Source organism: Nyctereutes procyonoides, unplaced genomic scaffold (genome assembly GCF_905146905.1).
Source record: "Nyctereutes procyonoides isolate TBG_1078 unplaced genomic scaffold, NYPRO_anot_genome, whole genome shotgun sequence".
Taxonomy (NCBI): Eukaryota; Metazoa; Chordata; class Mammalia; order Carnivora; family Canidae; genus Nyctereutes; species Nyctereutes procyonoides.
The window spans coordinates 29,201,063-29,221,544 of NW_026575159.1; the positions used below are offsets into that span (position 1 = coordinate 29,201,063).

Here is a 20,482-nt window from a genome sequence, read left to right on the forward strand (position 1 = left end):
TGTCAGGAGGCTGGGGGCTGCAGCGCCAGCCTGAGACCTACGCCTCCAAACCACCTTGCCTGCCCTCTTCCCTCCCTGGCTCTTCTGACCTGGTGAGCCCCCCGAACTGCCAAAGTCCTTGAGGGAATGCCTGGAAGTGAGGCTTTGGGCAACTCCATCTTTTGTCCAGAATATAAAAGCCTTTCCAATTACCCAACTGCGTTAAAAGTGGCAAGTCTGAGACTCCATCTCTCCAGCTTCCACACAGCGAGGGTTTTTCTCTGGACTGGTTATAATTAAAGGAGAGGATAGATCCAGCAGGTTCTCCGTGTGCTCGGCGCTGCACAAACAGGCCATCCGTGCCACGTGCAATGGATGACTGCCCGGCACCGCAATTACTTCCTGGGAGGGGAGCCGCAGGGCCCACAGAGGGGAGGGGAGCTCCTAGGGCTCCGCTGGCTGCAGAGACACACAGCGGATTCCTAACCGAGGAATCCAATCACCTCTACCCATCACCAAACGCTGTCAGCAGGACCCTCCTCACATGCCAGACGCTGAAGAATGCATTCACGCCCTGCCCAACTGATGCACGTGTGCACATGTGTGTGTACACATGTGCCCCCAACACACACACGTGTACACCTGTGCCCCCAACACACACACACGCCCATGCACAGTGGATCTTCCCAGCAAAATCAGTTGTTCTTAAGTAGAAAACATAGTTGGGCTCCTTAGTCCACAGAATGATGGAGAATGACCGGCTCATCTGCGGTGACATGGGCAGATTCGTTTATTTGTGAGCTCTTCCCTCCTTTCTTTTTTTTTTTTAATTTTTATTTATTTATGATAGTCACACACAGAGAGAGAGAGAGAGGCAGAGACACAGGCAGAGAGAGAAGCAGGCTCCATGCACCGGGAGCCTGACGTGGGATTCGATCCCGGGTCTCCAGGATCGCGCCCTGGGCCAAAGGCAGGCGCCAAACCGCTGCGCCACCCAGGGATCCCTCTTCCCTCCTTTCTTCTTGCCCTCCATCCCATGGTCTGCCCGTGAGCCCTGACTACACCACAAACCCAGGCAAGTTACTGAATGTGCTTGTGCCTCGGTTTCCCCAATGATAAAATACAAACCGGTGCCTATCTCATACATCATACGGGCTGAATGAGGGCACATGGGCTCAATGCTTGGCTCACCGTAGGTGTTCAGTGAAGACTCTTACCATTCATTATTTGTTCCTAATGTCTGTCTGGTGGCATCTGTCCCTTCTGTAGACACACATGCCGGATAATGAACTATTTAGGGCGAGGAGATGCTGCTCTGAGGGATTCGCTGCTTCACAAAAGTGTAATGTGGATAATGCAGGAGGTAGGAATTTGCTTTGAAGACTGGCCTCGGTGGGAGCCGTGCTTGGCTGGGGGTTGCCAAGGCAGCGAGTGGGAGCAATGAGGTTAAACTGCCCAGAAGCTTCGCCCCACAGAGCAGCTCAGCTATAAGCATATCCCCCACGCAAGGTAAGAAAGTGAAGAGGATGAGCGCCACCTTTATCTCCTGGGTTGACAGAGGGCCCCCAGGAGGGAGAGCTCCTCGCTGAGAACCAACGACACACCAGGTGCTCCAGCAGGAGAAAAGAGGCAACCGACCAACCCCGTCTTCCTTTGGGTCCCTCCAGAAGAGCTGAACTGGGAGGCACTCGATGGGGGAGTGGACGGGGGCAGGGAGGAAAAGCAGCTGATGAGGCTGTGGCACTAAGCCAGCCACCCCAGCAGGTGCCTACAGCTGGATCCCACCGGGAAACACCACAAAACGGGGCAAATGTGGACCTCGGCATGGTCCCCCACCCCAAAGGGCAGTAGAACCCGAGGGCTCAGTCACTCTTGAGGACACATTTCACCTGCTGTGTGAGCAGGCTGGGCAGCCTCCCACATGTCTAGGATCATCCTAGACATGTCCCTGGAGCACAAACAGGCAGATGCTGGCACTTTCTTGTGGGCAGGGGCGCCCTGTCATGGCAGTAGCCTGGGATGCCATTCCCTGGACAGCACCTGCGAAGCACCCACTCCCGACCCCTCTGGCTTCGTGGCCAGGCAGGCAGACCCGCTCCGGCGCTCCACGTGGAGGCGGCACGGGGCCCCGCAGGCCGTGGGCAGGGGCGGGGCGGGCGTCCTGGAGGCAGGGGGAAGCTCCCACGCAGGCCGCGGGGAGAAGCAAACCCTACTCCCACACTCGTGGCTCTCGGGAGGGTGGGAAGCCCACTTGGCCGTTGCTGCACACCCCACCTACCGCGTCCACGCAGGGACGGCCCAGGAAGGGGTCTGGGGGGGGGTATGTCTATTGCTGGGTCTGCAGCCACGTGTCTCTCTCCCTCTCTCCCATCATTCCCTCCTGTATCTATAATTCTGATTCACGCTCTCACTCCAAATGCGTGGATTTCTCCACACATTTGCTCACTCCGCCCACCATTCGCTTATTCATCCCCCAACTCACTTGTTCTTATGTGTCATTTAGAGCCTCCCACAGGGGCACCACCGACCCCCAGGTGGAAATGCGACTGCTGCTGGTTCATGGGGGCCGCCACCTGCACCACCCAGGCCCTTCCACTCGACTTCGGTGAACACATAAGCAAGGCCAGCCCTGCGTCCAGGGGGGCAAACAGCACCGCAGAGCAAGCCGGCAGGTGCCCGGGCTTTCTCACCTGTGATTTCCTTGCTTCCACCGTTGGTGTGCTTAAAGCGGTCTCCTTCCACACGGACGCTGGGGCACAGCACGTCTGAGGGAGGCGAGAGAAAACAGAGAGATGGATGAGCCAACGGGAGCCACGTTCGCTCTGCGCTATGGGTCAGCACACGGGGTCCCCAGCTCCGGGCGCGCAGGACGGCCGGTGCCTGGAGCCCACACCGTGGGCTGCTGCTCGGCGAGCACCTGCTCTGGCAAATACCACGCTCCGTCCTGGGGGTGACACGCAAACAAGGAAAGCGTCCCCACCTACAACGAGGACGCAGTCTCACCCTTTAGAGGGAGTCAGACACCCAAACTGCCAGGACCTGCAGTGTCCTAAGTGTCCTAAGTGACAGAGCGGGCGTGGTTGCTGGGGGATTTGGGACAGAGGTCTGACACCTCGCCGGGCTTGGCGACGACGTCAGGGAGGCCTTCCTGGAAAGACGATGCTTGAGGCTCCCTCAAGGGAACAGTCGAGACTCAGCCAGGGAGACAAAGGAACAAAAAGCGGCGCAGAGGGACCTCATTTACAAAGGCACCAACATACTCATCAAGATTCCAAGTCGGCAGGTGTCCATGACATAGGAAATGTGTGCCGGGGAGGGGGGGCGCTCCACAGAGGTGTCTCTTGTGCTACCCTAAGGCGCTTCCAGTGCAATTCCAGAAAAAGCAGAAATGCTCAATTATACAAAGGCTACAGAGTAAGTCATACAGCAAGAAAAATGCTTCGTTATGGGATATCACATCTTAACGTCTTCACGATTCCTTACTTAAAAAGTTGGAAGGGAAAGAGACTCTTTCAGTTGCCTGGAAAATCCCAGAAGAAGCACCACCTAAGAATCTCAAGTCCTCGGGCCACGTGTGGGCTCCCTGACCCGCTCGCTCGCCGTCTGGGCCAAGTCTGCTAACCCCAGTCCTGGGGCGAGCGTCTCGGCGGGGAGACCTCCCAAAGCACACACTGTACATGGGGCTGCCTGGAGGTGGGGGCGCAGCCCAAGCTCGCAGCAGGACTGGAACGGGCCCCGGGGGCCCTCCAATTCAGCATCTGCAACAACTGGCTTACCTGAGTGTAGCCCCTGCCCTGTGCACGTCACTGTCATAAGCTCCCCTCATGGGACATTCCTGCCATCTGTCCATGTGCAATGATGTGTTTCCATATTCGGGGCTCAAGTGTCTCAGCAAGGGGCTGGTTTGGGGCCCCTTTACCCCTCGGCAGCGAGGGGAAAGAATGAGATCTTCCCTGGTCCGGGTGGAGGTCTTTATCATGTTTATCCTCAAAGGCACCACGAGGTCTGACGAGCCCCACGGAAGGGGTTATTTTGGAAACAGCACCAAGCTGTCTGTCTAGGACCAAATACGCGAGAGGATGCGGGCACCACGTAATATTTAGACAGCCCCACCCAGGACAGCGGCAGCAGCAGGGTGACAATCGGTGGCGCCAGCCCTGGAAGGCTGCCAGAGACACCGGCTGCGGATCATGCGTCAAGTGCAGATGCGTTGATTCAGAAGGTTCTCTCCTTGATTCTGAGCAAATCTCTGGAAACTGATGGCTGGAGCTCAGGGCAGGCAGGGCCACGGAGTCTTGTCTCTGAAAATACCCTGTGGCTGTGACCTGATTTCCAAACCCAGACAGGGCAGGGACGGTCCAAAGACCAGGAACACAGGTAAGATGGAGCCTCTTTTCAACCACAATAGAATTTGCCCAAACTGGTTGAAGGAATCATTCCCCAGGCCACCTGCCAATCCCCGGCTGGGGCCGTCACTGACCCTTTTCCATCCAAGAGGCTCAAGGGGCCATTTATAGCTGACTTAGTATCAAGTCAGGACAAATGATTCCCAAAATACCCCCTCCAGCCAGGCTTCACAGGGATTTCGGGGCCCTCTGGGTTCATCTGCTTGGCAGGGAAAGGCCCATAACTGTATCTGTTGGGCCAACATATTTCCACACCTTGGATAATGATCTATTTATCTCCACATGAACTCACTTATTTAAACTAAAATATCTGAGCTCCAGATATGTTCCAGGCACAGAGTTCGTTCTAGGGACACACAAATGAGATAAAAAGACAAATCCCAGGACACCTGGACAGCTCAGTGGTTGAGCGCCTGGCTTTGGCTCAGGGTGTGATCCCGGGGTCCTGGAATCGAGTCGCATATCAGGGTCCCTACAGGGAGCCTGCTTCTCCCTCTGCCTGTGTCTCTGCCTTTCTCTGTGTGTTTCTCATGAATAAAGAAGTAAAATATTAAAAAAAAAAAAAGACAAGTCACCACCCCTGCCCTCAGGGCACTGGTGGGCTGACGTGACACATGGAAGCATGAGAAAGTGCCAGAGCTGCCGTGACATCATTGTGTCTCCTTGCTTTGCAGGCTCCTCCTCAGTCTTTGAGGCTGCTCACTTCACCCCACGGCTTGTCTTCAGTGACCCCAGCCTGGGTTAGGAGCCCCATTGCCCCAACCCATGTCCCAGAGCTGATGGCATCACTTGGAAATCACCGATTGGTGTCTGTCTCCCCAGGGAGTGAGAGCCCTGCATGCCTCCAAGTTCAGCTCTGTAGCATCACTGTCGTCACCTCCCCAGGTACAGACAAGGCCCTAAGTTCACGCTGACCAGAAAGGACCAGTGACACCTGCGCTGAGAAGTCAATGCTGGATGGCCTTCCAGGCATGGGTTCCACCGTGATGCTGAGAAGTGGTGAGAGGTCACAGAGGGGGACCCCTGCCGTGGAGGGGTGATAGACCCCCTTTCTTGCTAAGGGAATGCCCCTGAACTCAGAGTGGCAGCCCAAGGAGCAGAGCTATGGCTGGTGGGTCTCAGCTAATGGAGGTTATTCTGTCCCCCACCCTTCTAGCCTCCCTGGGACACACGTGTGACCCAGTTCTGGACAAGAAAATAAGCAACAGAAGTTTGCTGTGGTTGGCAGAGGAGAGGTTTCTTAAAAAGCTTTTTCCTTGGGACACCAGGGTGGCTCAGTGGTTGAGCATCTGCCTTCAGCTCAGGTCGTGATCCCCGGGGTCCTGGGATCGAGTCCCCACAGGGAGCCTGTTTCTCCCTCTGCCTCTGTCTCTGCCTCTCTCTCTGTGTCTCTCATGAATAAACAAATAAATTAAAAAAAAAAAAAGATGAAATGGGAGAGAGTTAGGTGGGGTTGCCCAGTTCATGTACAGTCTCTTCCCTCTGCTCAGACTGTGGGGACATGACATTGCAAGACTGCCAAGGACCACTGAGGAGTCAGGGACTCCAACCCCAGCAACCCAAGCCTGGGTGAAAAGGGTAAGAAAAACACATTTCTATTTGTCTAAGCCGCTGTACTTTGTTTGTGTTTGCTTTGCTTTTGTTTTTAATTTGCCATTGAGCGTATTCCAAACTTGCACACATTCCCTTTCCTCAAGGACTGGAAAGCTGCTCCCCGTTCCAGATGCCCGAGGACAACTCAGAGTGGTGGTGAGAACTGGCGCATCTGTCCCAGTGAAGGAGCCACTGACAGCCTGGGGTGGCTTCACCGTCCCAGTAAAGGTGGGTTTCCCCGGGGAATGACTCAGGATCAACACGAGAAGCGGCTCTGGGGTGGGATAAGTTGTCGATGGGATACGTTCTCTGGAACGGACATGTGTACTTAACTCTCGGGTTAGGAGGTCACTTTTCCTCTTTGAAAGAGTAAGAACACAAAAGAGACGTGACTGATCACAACCACCTGACTAACTGTCACCCACTGATACCTGTTCTCCCTCGGTCTTTGTGTCGTTAGAACACCCTCGACTTCCGGAGAGGAAAGGGATCCCTGTGCCCACAGGACCAGTTCTGTTTCACCAGAAGCTTTCAAGAGGGACCTGCTCCTGATTGACCAGAGCTGCTGCTCCAAGGTGGAAAAAACTAGGAATTCACCGCGGCTCCTGTGGAAAAACACTCTGGGTGTCCTCAGTTTACCAAACGGCAGAAGGGGAAAGTGTGCTTGCACAGGATGCCCTCTGCTTCTTGCTGACGTACCCACAGCACACCCAGCTGTTCTATCCCTTCGGTGTCTTCATTTGGGAAAAGAGAGTGATGGTAATTATTGAGCACCTACTGTGTGCCAGTCTCCCATCTGGGGATTTTACCTGCAATAGCCGTTCTAGTAAAGTAGATTTTTTTCCCCATTACACAGACGTAAAAACAGAGGCATAAAAGGTGAAGAAATTCACCAGGATGGGAGGATCACCTGGATCTGCATAAAGGTCTACCTCCATTTAGAACCTCGGAGCTGGTAGCCTTGGTCCAGGAAATCAGCGGGACCACGGGAGCAGGGCACAGAGCCACAGGCCGCAGAAGGCAATGGACAGGAAGCAATCACCGCTCACCCTGGGGCTCATGGCAGCCGCCACTGAGGACGTGATGGGGTTCCCAGTGTGCAGAGAGGAGGTGGAGGAGGAGGGGGTGAATCAGGCACCAGCAGGCACCCAGCACAGCCCGTCCGCGCCCCACACCAGCCAGGAAGTCATCTTCACCCTCCCGCTCTCTAACCCGCCCCTCTGTGGCTCCGAGGAACAGGTGCTATTATTCACAGACGCGGGAAGAAAGGCCTGAAGAGGTTACAAATGGATGGTCCACGGCCGCAGAGCCAGCAAGTGGGGAGGTCAGCACGATGGCTCCGGCATCTGGCTCCTGACCCCTGCACCACACAGTCTCTCCAGAAGTCACCCACCCCAATCACCCACCCAACAGGGAGCCAAGTCTGTCTGTCTCCAAAGCCTGCACAGACAGACGGCCAGCTGCTACTTCCTGAGGCAGCCCCTTCCGCCCATAAAGGGTCCTGACTTGCTGTAAAGTCCTTGCTCTGTACCTGTAGGATCCAGATGCTCCCCAGGTCCCGCCTTCCGGGGGTCTGCTCGCTCGTGTCCACCAGGCTCCGAGCTGGGCACTGGGACCCTGGGGGGTGGACTGGACAGACGGCAAGATGGGTAATAAGCCCAAACAGGTCCCCGTTCTCTCTCACAGAAGCTACTTAGATGCTCCAAGGCAGCTGGGGTGCTGCTCCCACTGTCCGATCCTCTCCAGCGAGCCCCCTGCTTCACATCCCCCCAGGGGCCCCTCACCCAGACAGGCCAGGGGAGTGGAGGGACAGGTCTCATCGGAGCCGTGAGCAAGCATGCTGGGATCACAGCTCCCGTGGGCATGGCTGCATGTCTGCTGCTGAATGAGGCTTGTCTGGGTCCCATCTGGCCTCCTATCAATGCTACTCATCGTGCCCATTATGCAGAGGAGGCAACCGAGGCTAGGAAAGCCGAGAGGACCTGGTTACATCACACAGCTAGCTAGTGGTGGAGACAGGAATCAGCTTGGTGTGACCCCAGCACTCTCTCTCACTTGCTCCCACAAACACACATGCTGGCGTGTCCAGAAGAGCGTATACCTAAACCATGGTTACCTCTGGGAGGCAGAACTTGGGGTGATTCTTAGTTCCTTTTTGCGTCTTTGTATTTTCAAATTTGCCTTAAAGATTTGAACATGATTTGCGAGTTTGTTTTACCGTGATTATTATTTTTTAAAAGCAGGTCTGAGCCCTGCCCTGGGGTGCTTGTTGCTGAGGCAGCAGGAGGCTCCAGGGGAGGGAGGGAGGAAGGCTGGTGGGGGCGCTGGTGGCCAGAAGCAAATGCTGTTTGCAGAGGTGAGCTGGGGAGTCCAGGAGGCCTGCTGGGCCTGCACCTGCTGACATGCCCCGGGGCAGCCTGGGCAGCGGCAGGTGGCCTCCCACCAGGGCCCTCTCCTCCCAGCCCAAGTCCTGGCCTGCTCACCGGGGTAAGGTGAGGCTAGAACAGGGCCAGAGGGAGACCCAGCTCTCCGAGGCTGATGGGGAAGGCAGTCTGGATTCTGCTGACCTCGCCTCTCTGATGTCAGGTGCCCCCTGTGCACACTTCCAGATCCGGAAATAGGGATGCAAGTGTGTGGGGTTTCCCCATGCGAGGTCACCCTGCAGCTTCAGTGAGACAGTGAGCAGGAAGGCGTCGGCTTGATGCTCGGGACCTAACAAGTGCTCCTTCATTCCTTCACTCATTCAGCCCGCACGCTTTTGCAGAGTGCCAAGCACAAACCTCCCAGAATGCCGAGCAAGTGCAAGCATGGGCCCTGGCCTCTCGGTGGTCACATGCCAGTGGAGGAAACAGACACAGAGAAGCAAGTTGGTCACCGGGTGTGACCAGCGCTGCGCAGGAAGGACGCAGGTGGTGGCTGGTGACATCTGGGCTGAGAGCAGAGATGGGCATGAGCCAGCCACAGGAAGGGCAGGCAGACAGGGGTAGGAGCAAGCAGCACAGAGCCCTGAGGGGGAAGGGGCTTGGCTTGCTCTGGGGTCGGCAGGGGACAAAGCCCTGAGCTACGTGGAGCGAGGAGACAGGTAAAGGTGGGAAGGTGCTAGCTCAGGGCAGCCTGGTGACCCAGGGCAGGGGTTGGAAGTCAGGGCGAGGAAGAGGTGGCTCTGCCCAGGAGTCAAGAGTGAGCAACCAAGGTCAGGCGGAAGGTAATGGTGGTTACTGCATGAGTGTGGCCATCCAAGGGGGGTGGGATTTCAGATTCAGAGGCCTTCCTTTCCCTCCTGGGATGTCTCATGGGCGGAGCCCCAGCAGGTGTCAGCAGGCAGGGGGAGGAGAGGTGGTGGGAACTCAGGAGGGCAGCAGAGCCCTCAGCCAGCACCCAGGTGTCCACATGGGTCCTAGCCACTTTGGCCCACTGGGCTCAGCCAAGCCATGACCTTCACCTGCTGGCATCCGAGAGGCACCACACCTAACTGCGAACTTTCTTCCTTCATCCCACATTTAATAAATACCTAGCTCTGTTCCTGGGACCAAACTCTTCCGGGGTATCACAGGCACGACAACAGGCTCTCTGGCCTCAGGGAGCTGCTGTCCAGGGGACAAGATGGAGATTGGCCAAATAAGGCCCTGACCTCTCCAAGTGGGGACTATAACCAGTGGGTAGCACTGAGGCCAGGATGGGAGGAACACAGTGGGATCCGAGCTGCTTGGAGGGTCAGGGAGGTCTCCAATGAGACCTGGAGGATGAGCTGCAGAAGCAGCAGGAGAGTCGCCCACAGCAAGTTCTCAAGACGCCGTGACTGGTCCCCAAGGAACAGCACTCATCATTCGGGATGCACAATCCAAACCCAGGCCTGACTGGCCCCGCCACCTCCCGTCTTTGGGCTGCAGCAGACCTCGAGTCCACTATGGGTTAAATGATCCAGCCGTAGAACAAGCGCTCTTGAGACCTCAAGGATTCCTTAAATGAGCAGAATTGGTGAGACAGGCACATGGCAGGCAGGGGCAGGATCAGCAGTTTGGGGTCTGGGGCCAGCGGTGGGCAGGGGCTGGGGCGGTGAACTGTCAGGACCCGAAGACCCTGTGTTCTGCTGGGAAGCTGATCCATAGGGAGCAGAGCGGGACATGAGCCAATGTTTCCGGAGTGTCCATCATGGTAGGGACACGATCGCCCCCTGCATGCTAGGGACGCCCAGGGGACAGAAAGGGCAAGGGTCCCTGCCCTCTGGAGCCCACGGTCCAGGGGGTTTTGCTTAAGTCTCTCAATGGCTTTCCCAGGGGGTTGGCTAGAGCTCCGAGAGGATGCACGGCCATCCATGTCACCCTGCAGGGAGAGGCAGAGGTAGGATTCCAACCCAGGGCCCGGTTGGAAGGCAGGCCCCACACAACCTGCCTGGTTCGCCCTCAAGTCTGGCCGGGTAAGACGTGCAAGGCAGGAAGGGTTAGCGGCTGAGCTGGGCCGCCAGCCACAACGGAGGGAGGCACTTCTGGAATCAATACTCTTGCACACGGCCAGAGCTGAGGCTCGGGAAGGAGCCTGAAGGATGACCCTGCGGTCCAGACCTCTCGTTTCCCAGGTAAGGAGTCTGATGCCACCAAAGGGAAGGGCCCACGCTGCCACCCCCAGTGGAGCCTCCGCGCAACCAGGCGCACGGCCACAGCCTTGTCCCACTGCTCACAGGTCCTGGGAACCCAAACCCAGGAAACACCAGTGGCCTCGGGGCGATGGGGGGGTGGTGATGGTAAGGGGAGCAGGAGCTTCTGGAACCGCGGTGTGTGTTACAGGACAGCAGGTTCTGGGAAGGACGGGCTATGGCATCTAACACCGAACTTTTCTCCCCCAAAAGCTTTGCCCTCTGACCTGGATGCAAAACCTCAAACCCAAATTCGCTGCTGGGGCTGATTGCTTCGGCTCCATAGGAACGAACGTCTCCACAAGCTTCCCCTTCACGGTCTCTGTCCTGTTTGCTCCTCCACAGGGAGTGAACAGTGACCTTAGGTGGACGGCATCCTCTGTCTTTTCAGACTCCGAGCCTGGCTTGCTCAGCCTGCCCTTCAGGGTCCGAACGGGGGTGACAGGAGAGAAAGTGCAGGAAGCTTTGGGCCACCTCGGTCCCATACGTCTTGTCCATCCCCAGCCTGGGACCCAGCGCTGAGGGGAACGGCACCTGCGCCCGGCTTGGGGTCAGTCACCGTCAGCCCTGAGCTCCCGCAGGATCCGAGGATGAGGGGCACCCCCAGGGCTGCAAGACAAGGTGTGGGGCCCAGGTGACAGGGCTGCTGAGCAGATTCTGTGCGGACAGCAATCTAAGAAGAAAAGAGTGGCAAAATGCAAATTTAGGGGGCGCCTGGGTGGCTCAGTGGTTGAGCGCCTGCCTTCAGCTCAGGGCATGATCCTGGGGTCCTGGGATTGAGTCCTGCATCAGGCTCCCTGTGGGAAGCCTGCTTCTCACCCCCACCCCCTCTGTGAGTCTTATGAATAAACAAATAAATAAAATCTTTTTAAAAAGGCAAATTGATCATGTGAATCCAGGGGAGTTTTGACAAGATGTTTCCCTCGGCCCCGTGGAGAGGAAGTAAGGGGAGGAGGTAAGAGGGCGTGAACGAGGCCCGGGGTCTGGGCGATGCTGACCCGAAGTCACCCCGTGGCCGGGATACGCCACCTCCCCGTGCAGTCCCAGGAAAACAGAACGAGTCCAAAATGCCTCCCCGGGGGGAAATTCTGTGGTTCTCAGCAGAGACGGGCAAACAAGATAAGGTGCGATCTTTTCTCTAGTTACGGCCACATTCCCTCCATGAGCCTGTGGTCTGACATAAGACCTGTCTGTGTCCAGACGCAGGGTCACGGCCCCAGATTCGGAGCACCGGTGACCACGACCATCCTCGGGGATGAGCAGGGTGCCCTGGCTCAGCCCTCCCCTTACCAGGCCCCGAATGCCTGTGGGAGCAGGCCGGGGACCATGCACTGCATCCCAGGTCTCGGGGCAGAAGTGGACCTGGCCAGCCTGGCTCCTCATCTGCTCCCACCCCTCTCCCCAGAGGGCTGGTGGACGGGGGGTTCCCGGAACGGCCACCGGCTGCATTCCTGCGGGGGGAGCTTTGGTGAGGCTGGTGGGAAATCACAGCCAGATGTCCCGGAGGAACAGCTGGGCACCCTTTCCACTCCCCCTGGACCAATCCAGCTGGTGAAGGCACAGCCGTAACCGGAGATGAGCTGAGGCCCGGGGGCTGGGTGGGGACCCTGCTTGCACGGCCTTCTTCCACCCATGGCACCCACTGGGGCTGCGCCTCCCATCAGAGACTGCACCCACCTCTGCGCATCTGCAGCGGGAGGCGCCAGCCTGGGGTGGGGCACAGAGGGGCCACCTGGCTCTGCGCTCTTCCGAAGCTATGGCTCCCCGCTGCCTGCAGCCCCAGGCCCTGCTGCACCTGCCATAACCTGCACCTGGAGAATGAAGGTGCGGAGGGGGAGGGGCTCGGGCCGGGGCCTTTCCTCCTTCTCCTAGCTGACCGAGCGCCGGCTGCCCAGTACTTCCAGCCTCCAGTTTCTCATAAGAACATTACTATGTGCTGGAGTCACTGTTGAACCTTTTCCCCTACATTTCCTACCTTCCACCCAACCCTTCCACCCCCTCCCTCTGCCCCTAAGCCCTCTGCTTATTTGGAAATGCCGGTCCACCTGCCCGTCTCTATTTCCCTCCGCATGATGCCTTCAAGGTCCATCCATGCCATTTCAGCAGATAGGCCCTCCTTGCCTTTTATGGCTGAATAATATTCTCGTGTAGTGTACAGCGCAGCCTCTTTTACCCATTCATCGTAGGTGGACATTTATGTTGTCTCTACACCCTGGCTTTTGTAAATAATGCTGCAATGAACGAGGCAGGTATGTTTTCAGGTTAGTAATTTCATTTCCTTTGGCGAGATTTCCAGAGGTAGGACTGCTAGATCCTATGGTGGTCCTATTTTCAATGTTTTGAAGAACCCACATCCTCCATCTCTAATGTCCAGGCCAACTCACATTCCCACTGACGGGCTCCCAGATGTTCCCTTTCTCCACATCCTCGCCAACACTTGCTATTTCTAGGCTCTTCCAGAACCATTCTGACAGATACAAGGTGGGATCTCGTTGTGGTTTTCACGCATCATTCTTACGTACTCATGTTTTAAGGGGTTTTCTTCTAAGATGGAGGCTCCATGTGAGCAGGGCTGTGTGTAGGTCACATTAAGGTCCACACTCCCATATCCTGCAGCAACAGTTTCCAGCTCCTGAGAAGCATTTAATCAAGATTTCCCGAACTGATAAAGAAAACACTGTAGCAAAGCTATCAGATGGGTTTCCCATCCCCCCGTATTTCAGATGAGAGCTCCCGTGACCTCCCCAACGACACACGGGCAGCAGAGAGGAGCGACAGTGGACACGTGTCGGACACCTGCTCTGGGCCAGGTGGCACCTGCTGTGTGCCAGGTGCTGCCCTGAGCACTTTCTATGCTTCAGTGTATTTAATTTCGCACACAGGAGGAGGGATTGGTGTAGCCATTGCACGGACGGAGAAACCAAGCACAGAGGTTACGTTATCAGCAAGGAGGTGACAAATGGCAAACACAGGACTTCAACTCTGGGCTTCCAGGAGGGCAGCAGGGACGGAAGTGGGGGAGACGAAGAGAGAAACTCCTCGATAGCCTAGAATTTTATCAGGTCCTTACTGCAGGTTTACTGGCTCCCTCTTCTTTTCTGTTTTTTTTCCCCCCAATGTTTAACAACTGAAGCATAGTCGACATACAGTATAATACTAGTTTCAGGTGCACAGCAGAGTGATCTGACATTTTCATACATTACGAAATGATCCCCATGATAAGCGTCGCCACCATCCGTCACCACACATGGTTATTACAGTAATATTGACCATATTCCCTGCACCGGACTTTTCATCCCCATGACTTAATGACTTTATAACTGGAACTTGGTACCACTTAATCCCCTCCACTTATTTCACCCATCCCCCCACCCCCTCTTGCGACCGCCTGTGTGACCCCCACCCATATCACCTGCTCAAGCTCCTAGACCAGGAGGCCAAAGCAATCCATGGAGGCTTCACTCACTCACGCCCTCCCATTCACCTATTTCCCTGCTGTATATAACACATCTGATGACCACGAATTATTTTTTTTTTATTAAAAAAGTCTTTTCTTAGGGATGCCCAGGTGGCTCAGTGGTTGAGCGCCTGCCTTCAGCCCAGGGAGTGATCCCAGAGTCCCAGGATCAAGTCCTGCACCTTTACTTTTTTTAAGATTTTATTTATTTATTCATGGGAGACAGAGAGAGAGAGAGAGAAGCAGAAACACAGGCAGAAGGAGAAGCAAGCTCCCTTCAGGAAGCCCGACACGGGACTTGATCCCGGGCCTCCAGGATCATGCCCTGGGTGGAGGGCAGCGCTAAACCACTTAACCACCCGGGCTGCCCAATAAATAAAATCTTATTAAAAAAAAGTTTTTTAGATGCATAAGGCCCTTTGTGACTTCTAATCAACAAACATCTTGTGGAGCAGAGTGCCTTAGGCTCCCCACGAGGCTCCCCACCTTGAGACAGTGGAACGCATGGAACAGGCTGATCACCTGTTTGATGGTGAGATGCTCTGCTCTGAGCCACCTGGCGTTCCCACTCAGACGTTTCTAGTCACCCCTCCCTGAATGTGGACCATGGGGTCACTCTCACACAAAGCAAGAAGGAGGGGGAGAAGCTGGCCTGCACTGATCCCAAGCCACACCAGCCAGGACCCCTTCCCTCCAATTCCCACCACCTCTTCTGCACAGACAGGGCCCTGGGTCCCGTGTGATGGGGTGGAGACTTGTGCAGCCCATTGGACCTCTAAGCATGCAGAGAAATAGTGCTAAATGGCTAATTTTCATTTGCGAGGACTAAATTTCTGCATCAAGGATGCCAGGCTCACAGGAACAGCAGCAGGACCTGGCTGGGTGCTCTGTTGGCTACTCTTGTGCCTTCTCGGGCTCTGACTGAGGCCTCTCTGAAGCAGGGATCGTGGGGACAGTGGAGACAGTGCGGACAAGGTCTACAATCACTCAGGCCGTACAATCTATGGACGTTCACAGAATCTTTGCAATGTGCCTACATGGGAGAATTTTACATAGTTTGCATGTTTTCCAGATGAGGAAACTGAGGGTAAGTCTTGTGCCCAAATGCGTACACAGCCAGGAAACAGCAGAGTCGTGTGTGTGCCTGCGCGTGTGTGTGTGCATGCACACCTGTGCATCTGAGTGAGCATGTGTGTCTATGCCTTGTGTTTTAGTGCATGCATTTGTGTGTGTGGAGGTGGGTGGATGAACTCAAAGAAGCCAGAGTCTATAATTAAAAGGACAAAGACAGACATGTCTTATAGCAAAACAGTCACCTAGAACATGGTGCGTTGACAATGGCTTTCCTTCAGTTTTCCAGTAAGTGTGGAGTTGTGTCAGAAGCACTGCAATTCATCAGCCACATTTCTTGGAAAGTCCCTAGACATTGTGTAACCCCCATGTCCTGCCTGCCCTCTGGCAAGTATGAAATAAGTTCAGCTAGAAGAAGGTCAGCTGCAGGACATAGAGTTGCTCAGAAATGCAGAATTTCTCCATGGGTTTAATTATATGGATGCATATTTATATATAGACACACGTATATATAGAGAGTGTGTACGTATATATGCCTTTTTCAAGTAGTACCAATTTAGTTGTGGCCACTGTATTTTATCCCTTTATTAACCCTAAACTAAAACCACCGTGTAAAACACATAGTCCAACCTCCATGAGCTGGAATGCTTGGCATGACATGATTCCAGTAAAAGGGATGACCTTGCCGACGTGGATGCTTACGTGGGATGGCACCAGGAAAGGGTGCTGAGGCTGGCACAGGCCCCCCCAGCCAGCCAGGCACGAGCAAGGGGAGGATGTTGATTCATATCTGACCCCAAAGCCATCTGACTCATCTAGTCCAGTTGGGACATGAGCCCTTGTCTACGGCCAGGGAGGACAGGAGGCTTTCTTAAAGACCTTGGGTGGCCCCGAAAATTGACAAATATAGAGTCATCCACAATAGTTGCACAAGGCTGGGGGAGCATGATGGCAACCGAAACACACAGACGGGGGAGGGGACTCTCGCCCACCCCACTCGGCACCCAAGTTGGAAACTGAGGCCCCCATAAAATATCCTACTCAGGGTCACAGGGGAGTTACTGGCCGTGACCCCAGATTTCCAGCCATCGTATCAGAACACAACAGCCGGGGGTCAGTAAGCATCTTCTGTAAAGGGTCAGAGTCTAAATAGCCTTTGTGAGCCACGCAGTCTCTGTCACAACTACTGAGCTTGAGCTGTGTGTTCACACCACAGCCACCGACAGTACGCAGACAAGCTGACATGCCATACGCCTACAAAACTCAACTTGAAAAATTGACCCCTGGGCCGGCGTGGCCTGTGGGCCGTAGTCTGCCAACAACCCCTGCATTTGATCAAGAAAGATCTTGTGTTCCTGAACGGACCAACGTCCTTCTCAGAGTTTATGATCCATGAACTTCTAGACTCTGCTGGATTCCCTCCCTGCGACAGGGAGCTCAGATCCCACCATGTTAGGTTTGGGCACTATGATTTTTGGCATGTTCTATTTCATATGGACGTGACATAAAAATAGTAAACAGGACAACACAATAATAAAGCCAACCAGAATCACTTAGCTGCTAGATTGGTGCATATCATTTCAGCTTTACCGAGGAGGAAATCAAGTCTCTGGGAGGTGAGGTCCCTGCCAAGGGCCCCCCAGCTGGCAGGTGGTCATGGGATTCCACTCCAGCCCCTTGGCTCAGATCAGGGTCTTTGCCGTGTGACTCCCCTATGTGCGAGCTACAAAGGGGTCCTCTTATGTGCACACTCCCTCTGCTCCAGAGGGCAGAGAGACTATTACTGCTTGCATTTTATAGGAAAAACTAAAGCTTCAGAAACGAGTGGGAAATATAAGAAAGGGAGACAGAACATGAAAGACTCCTAAATCTGGGAAACAAACTAGGGGTGGTGGAAGGGGAGGTGGGCAGGGGGTGGGGGTGACTGGGTGACGGGCACTGAGGTGGGCACTTGACGGGATGAGCACTGGGTGTTATGCTATATGTTGGCAAATAAAAAATAAATTTATATATATATAAAAAGAAGGTAATCTGTCCAAACAGAGAAACCTGGATTTAACTTGGGCTTTTAAACCTAAGTCCATCTGCTAAACACGGAGGCTATAAAGTCTCAGCTCCTCAGGGACAGAAGAAGGCAGGATCTGAACCCAGGCCTTCCCTGAATTCTCATCCTTTACCCCTCCCCTCCACCCCAAATCATGCCTTCTCATAGGGCCGGATGTATCCCCTCCCGGGGAGCAAAAACTGCTTCAAGGGAGTGGGTGAGCAAGTCTGAGAGACCCACTGGCTTGGGCCCTCCGAAGCTCACGCAGCATAAACAGACAGCTCAAGTATATTTGTATCCGATTTCAGAGAAGGAGGCAGTTGGGGGGAATGTAAGACTTGTGTAGGGTCCTTTATAGGGACATAACAAAAGGGTTGAGAAGTACTGTCGTAAGTGAAAGGCATTTAACTTAATCATCTTTCTGGAAAATAGTATATGTACCCATGCACATATACACACATAAAGTTTGTATGTATGTAGGGCGCCCGGGTGGCTCGGGAGGTTGGTCGTCTGCCTTCAGCTCAGGTCATGATCTCGGGGTCCTGGGATCGAGCCCTGCATCAGGCTCCCTGCTCAGAGGGGAGTCTGCTTCTCCCTCTTCACCTGCCGCTCCTCCTGCTTGTGCTTTCTTTCTCCATCAAATAAATAAGTAAAATCTTTTAAAAAATTTATATGTATGGGGGCAGCCTGGGTGGCTCAGCGGTTTAGCTCCGCCTTCAGCCCAGGGTGTGATCCTGGAGACCCAGGATCGAGTCCCACATTGGGCTCCCTACTGGAGCCTGCTTCTCCCTCTTCCTGTGTCTCTGCCTCTCTCTCTCTCTCACTCTCTCTGTGTCTCTCATGAATAAATAAATAAATTTTAAAAAAATTTATATGTATGGATATTGTGTGTGATGGATATTGTGTGTAATTTACATATATAAATTATACACATACACACATATACTCATATGTACGTGCATGTAAATGTATGTCTATACGTATGTGAATACATGGGTGTGCGTGTGCCTGTGTGTACATGCATGTGCATGCACGTCTGGATGCATGGGTGTATAGTAAAAGCAAACACTGCACAGCACATGCTCAGTGCCACCCCTGAGTCAAGCGATTCCCACACCCCATTACATCCTCACAACACCCTAAAAGGTAGGAATGGTGCCAGTAGCCTCTATTGTATGGCCATACACAAGGCCAGAGGCCAGGAAACTGGCCTAAGGTGTCACAGAGGGCAGGGAGACAGAGCTGGGCATGCCAGGTGCCCGCTCCGATGAGGCGTAAGCACCCCGACGGCACCTCACTGCCAATATCCAGCTCTTGTAGGAATGGCCTGCAGGAACACACGAGGGGGCACTCGCGGAGTTCAGCACAGGAGGACGGTTTTACACCATCACCAGAACACAGAAGCAATGTAAGTGTGATCCATTCAGAGAGAGTCGAGGGTATGCGGGCACACGCCCCTGCCAGCGCAGCAGGACACTCTCCCCGGCCCCACAGAGGCCACGGGCAAAATGTCTAGTTCTGACACTTGGGTTCCTTGGTTTCAGGGAGAGACCGGAGTCAGGCAGGGACATGCTCTGAACAGCCCCCGGGATCCTCTCCAGGCACCAGCCTGGCTGGGCACAGCTGGGAGACCGTTTCTCTTTCTCTGATGTTTGCCAATTATGTATAACTGGTGGGTGCTTTTCAGCTTTTCATCGTGTTCAGTAACTTTCTAATAAAATTTCCCAGCACATAATCAGAATGAAGCAACCCAGTTACAATTTCTACGGGGTGAGCTCGATCATAACAAGTTTTCCCAGGAAGAACTCCTGGTGACCTCTAGGCAAAGGGCGGGCCCGGCCGGAACTGCTTCTGAGGCTGATGCAGTCCCAAGGGCCAAGCCACAGACATCCACGTGGCAGCTCCAAACCCACAGCGGCTGCTGCTGCTGCAGATGCTCCCTGGCCTTGGGGTCCACCCAGAGGACTAGCTGGGTCTGGTGGCCACATGCACACATGTTCCCAGGTATGTGTGCATGTTTGTGGGTGTGATGTGTGTATATGGTGTGCATGTGCGTGTGTGCATGTGTCCTCACCTTACCACCAGCGTCTGAGCACACAGAGGGACGTGGGGATGGAGGCAGGAGTGTGGCCAGAAAGAACTGGTCACTGGGCACAATGTCCCCAACAGGCTGTGCCTTCTTTAATGTCTATACGCCTCAGGATCAGAGGGAGATGGGCCCAGGGAAATTCTAAGGTGGGATGTGCCACCCAGGCATGCCAAGAGCCAGCCCCAAAGCCCTTCCCTTCGGCCTGACTGCTGGGTCTTTGAGGAGATAGATTATTCCTGGGGTTTGAGGAGGACTCTGCTTCTGGCCAAGGGAAGACTCCTGGCTGGACTCCTTCTCCTACACACACTTGGGAACATTAGGGCAGGAAGCTAAAGCCTCAATTTCCACCTCCCGAAGCAGGGGTGACAACCCTCCCCTTCCCCTCACACTCCCCTCCAGCACACAGAGTGCACGCTTACCCCGGGCCCTTGGCTTTCACTGCTGCCTCTGCCTGGAACTCAGGGCGTGGACTGTCGCTGCTTGTCATCTCAAGCTCAACTCAATTCCCTTCTCCAGGGCCCCTTCCTCTGGAAATGTCACTCTAAAAGTAGGACCACAGATGCCTTATTCAAAGAGGAACCCTGTGCCTCAGAACAATGTCTGCGAGAGAACAGGGGATTGATCAAAATAGGTCAGGGAAAAAAAAACAACCCAATAACTATAGAGGATCCTTACACATCCACGGTTGTGACACGATATCTTTAAAGGTCTCTCCAGGGGCACGTGGGTGGCTCACCGGTTGAGCGTCTGCCTTTGGCTCAGGGTGTGATCCCGGGGTCCTGGGATCGAATCCCACATCGGGCTCCCTGCAGGGAGCCTGCTTCTCCCTCTGCCTCTCTCTCTCTCTCTGTCTCTCATGAACAAATAAATAAAATCTTCAAAAAAGCTAAAAATAATAAATAAATAAAGTTCTCTCCAGCCCATTCCCAATTACATCAGGAAGCTGGGCTGTTTCCTGACAATGCACTAGAAAAAGAAAAAAAAGAGGACATATTCTCAGGTGGAGTTCACCATTTAGTCATTTAGAAGGTGAAATTTCCTGTTGATAACCACGGCAAAGATCAAGGCACAGACAGGCCATCGAGAGAGGGACACATGGACAGAGGTGCCCATGTGTCATGGGAAAAAGCGCCAGAGCCACACGGGAGAGGCCCCTCTGCCCTAACCCAGGCCGACATCACAGCCCAGCTGCCTGAAAGCCTAAGCAACA

At 54.5% G+C, this 20,482-nt stretch overlaps 1 protein-coding gene across 1 annotated transcript in view; it reads right to left on the reverse strand.

Annotated features, from left to right (window-relative positions):
• COL22A1 (collagen type XXII alpha 1 chain) overlaps nucleotides 1-20,482 on the reverse strand; it is a 242,116-nt gene that overhangs the window by 209,049 nt on the left and 12,585 nt on the right. The window contains exon 3 of the mRNA XM_055314212.1: nucleotides 2,670-2,744. Coding sequence (XP_055170187.1) covers nucleotides 2,670-2,744 — 75 coding nt within the window. The remainder of the gene's footprint in view (nucleotides 1-2,669; nucleotides 2,745-20,482) is intronic.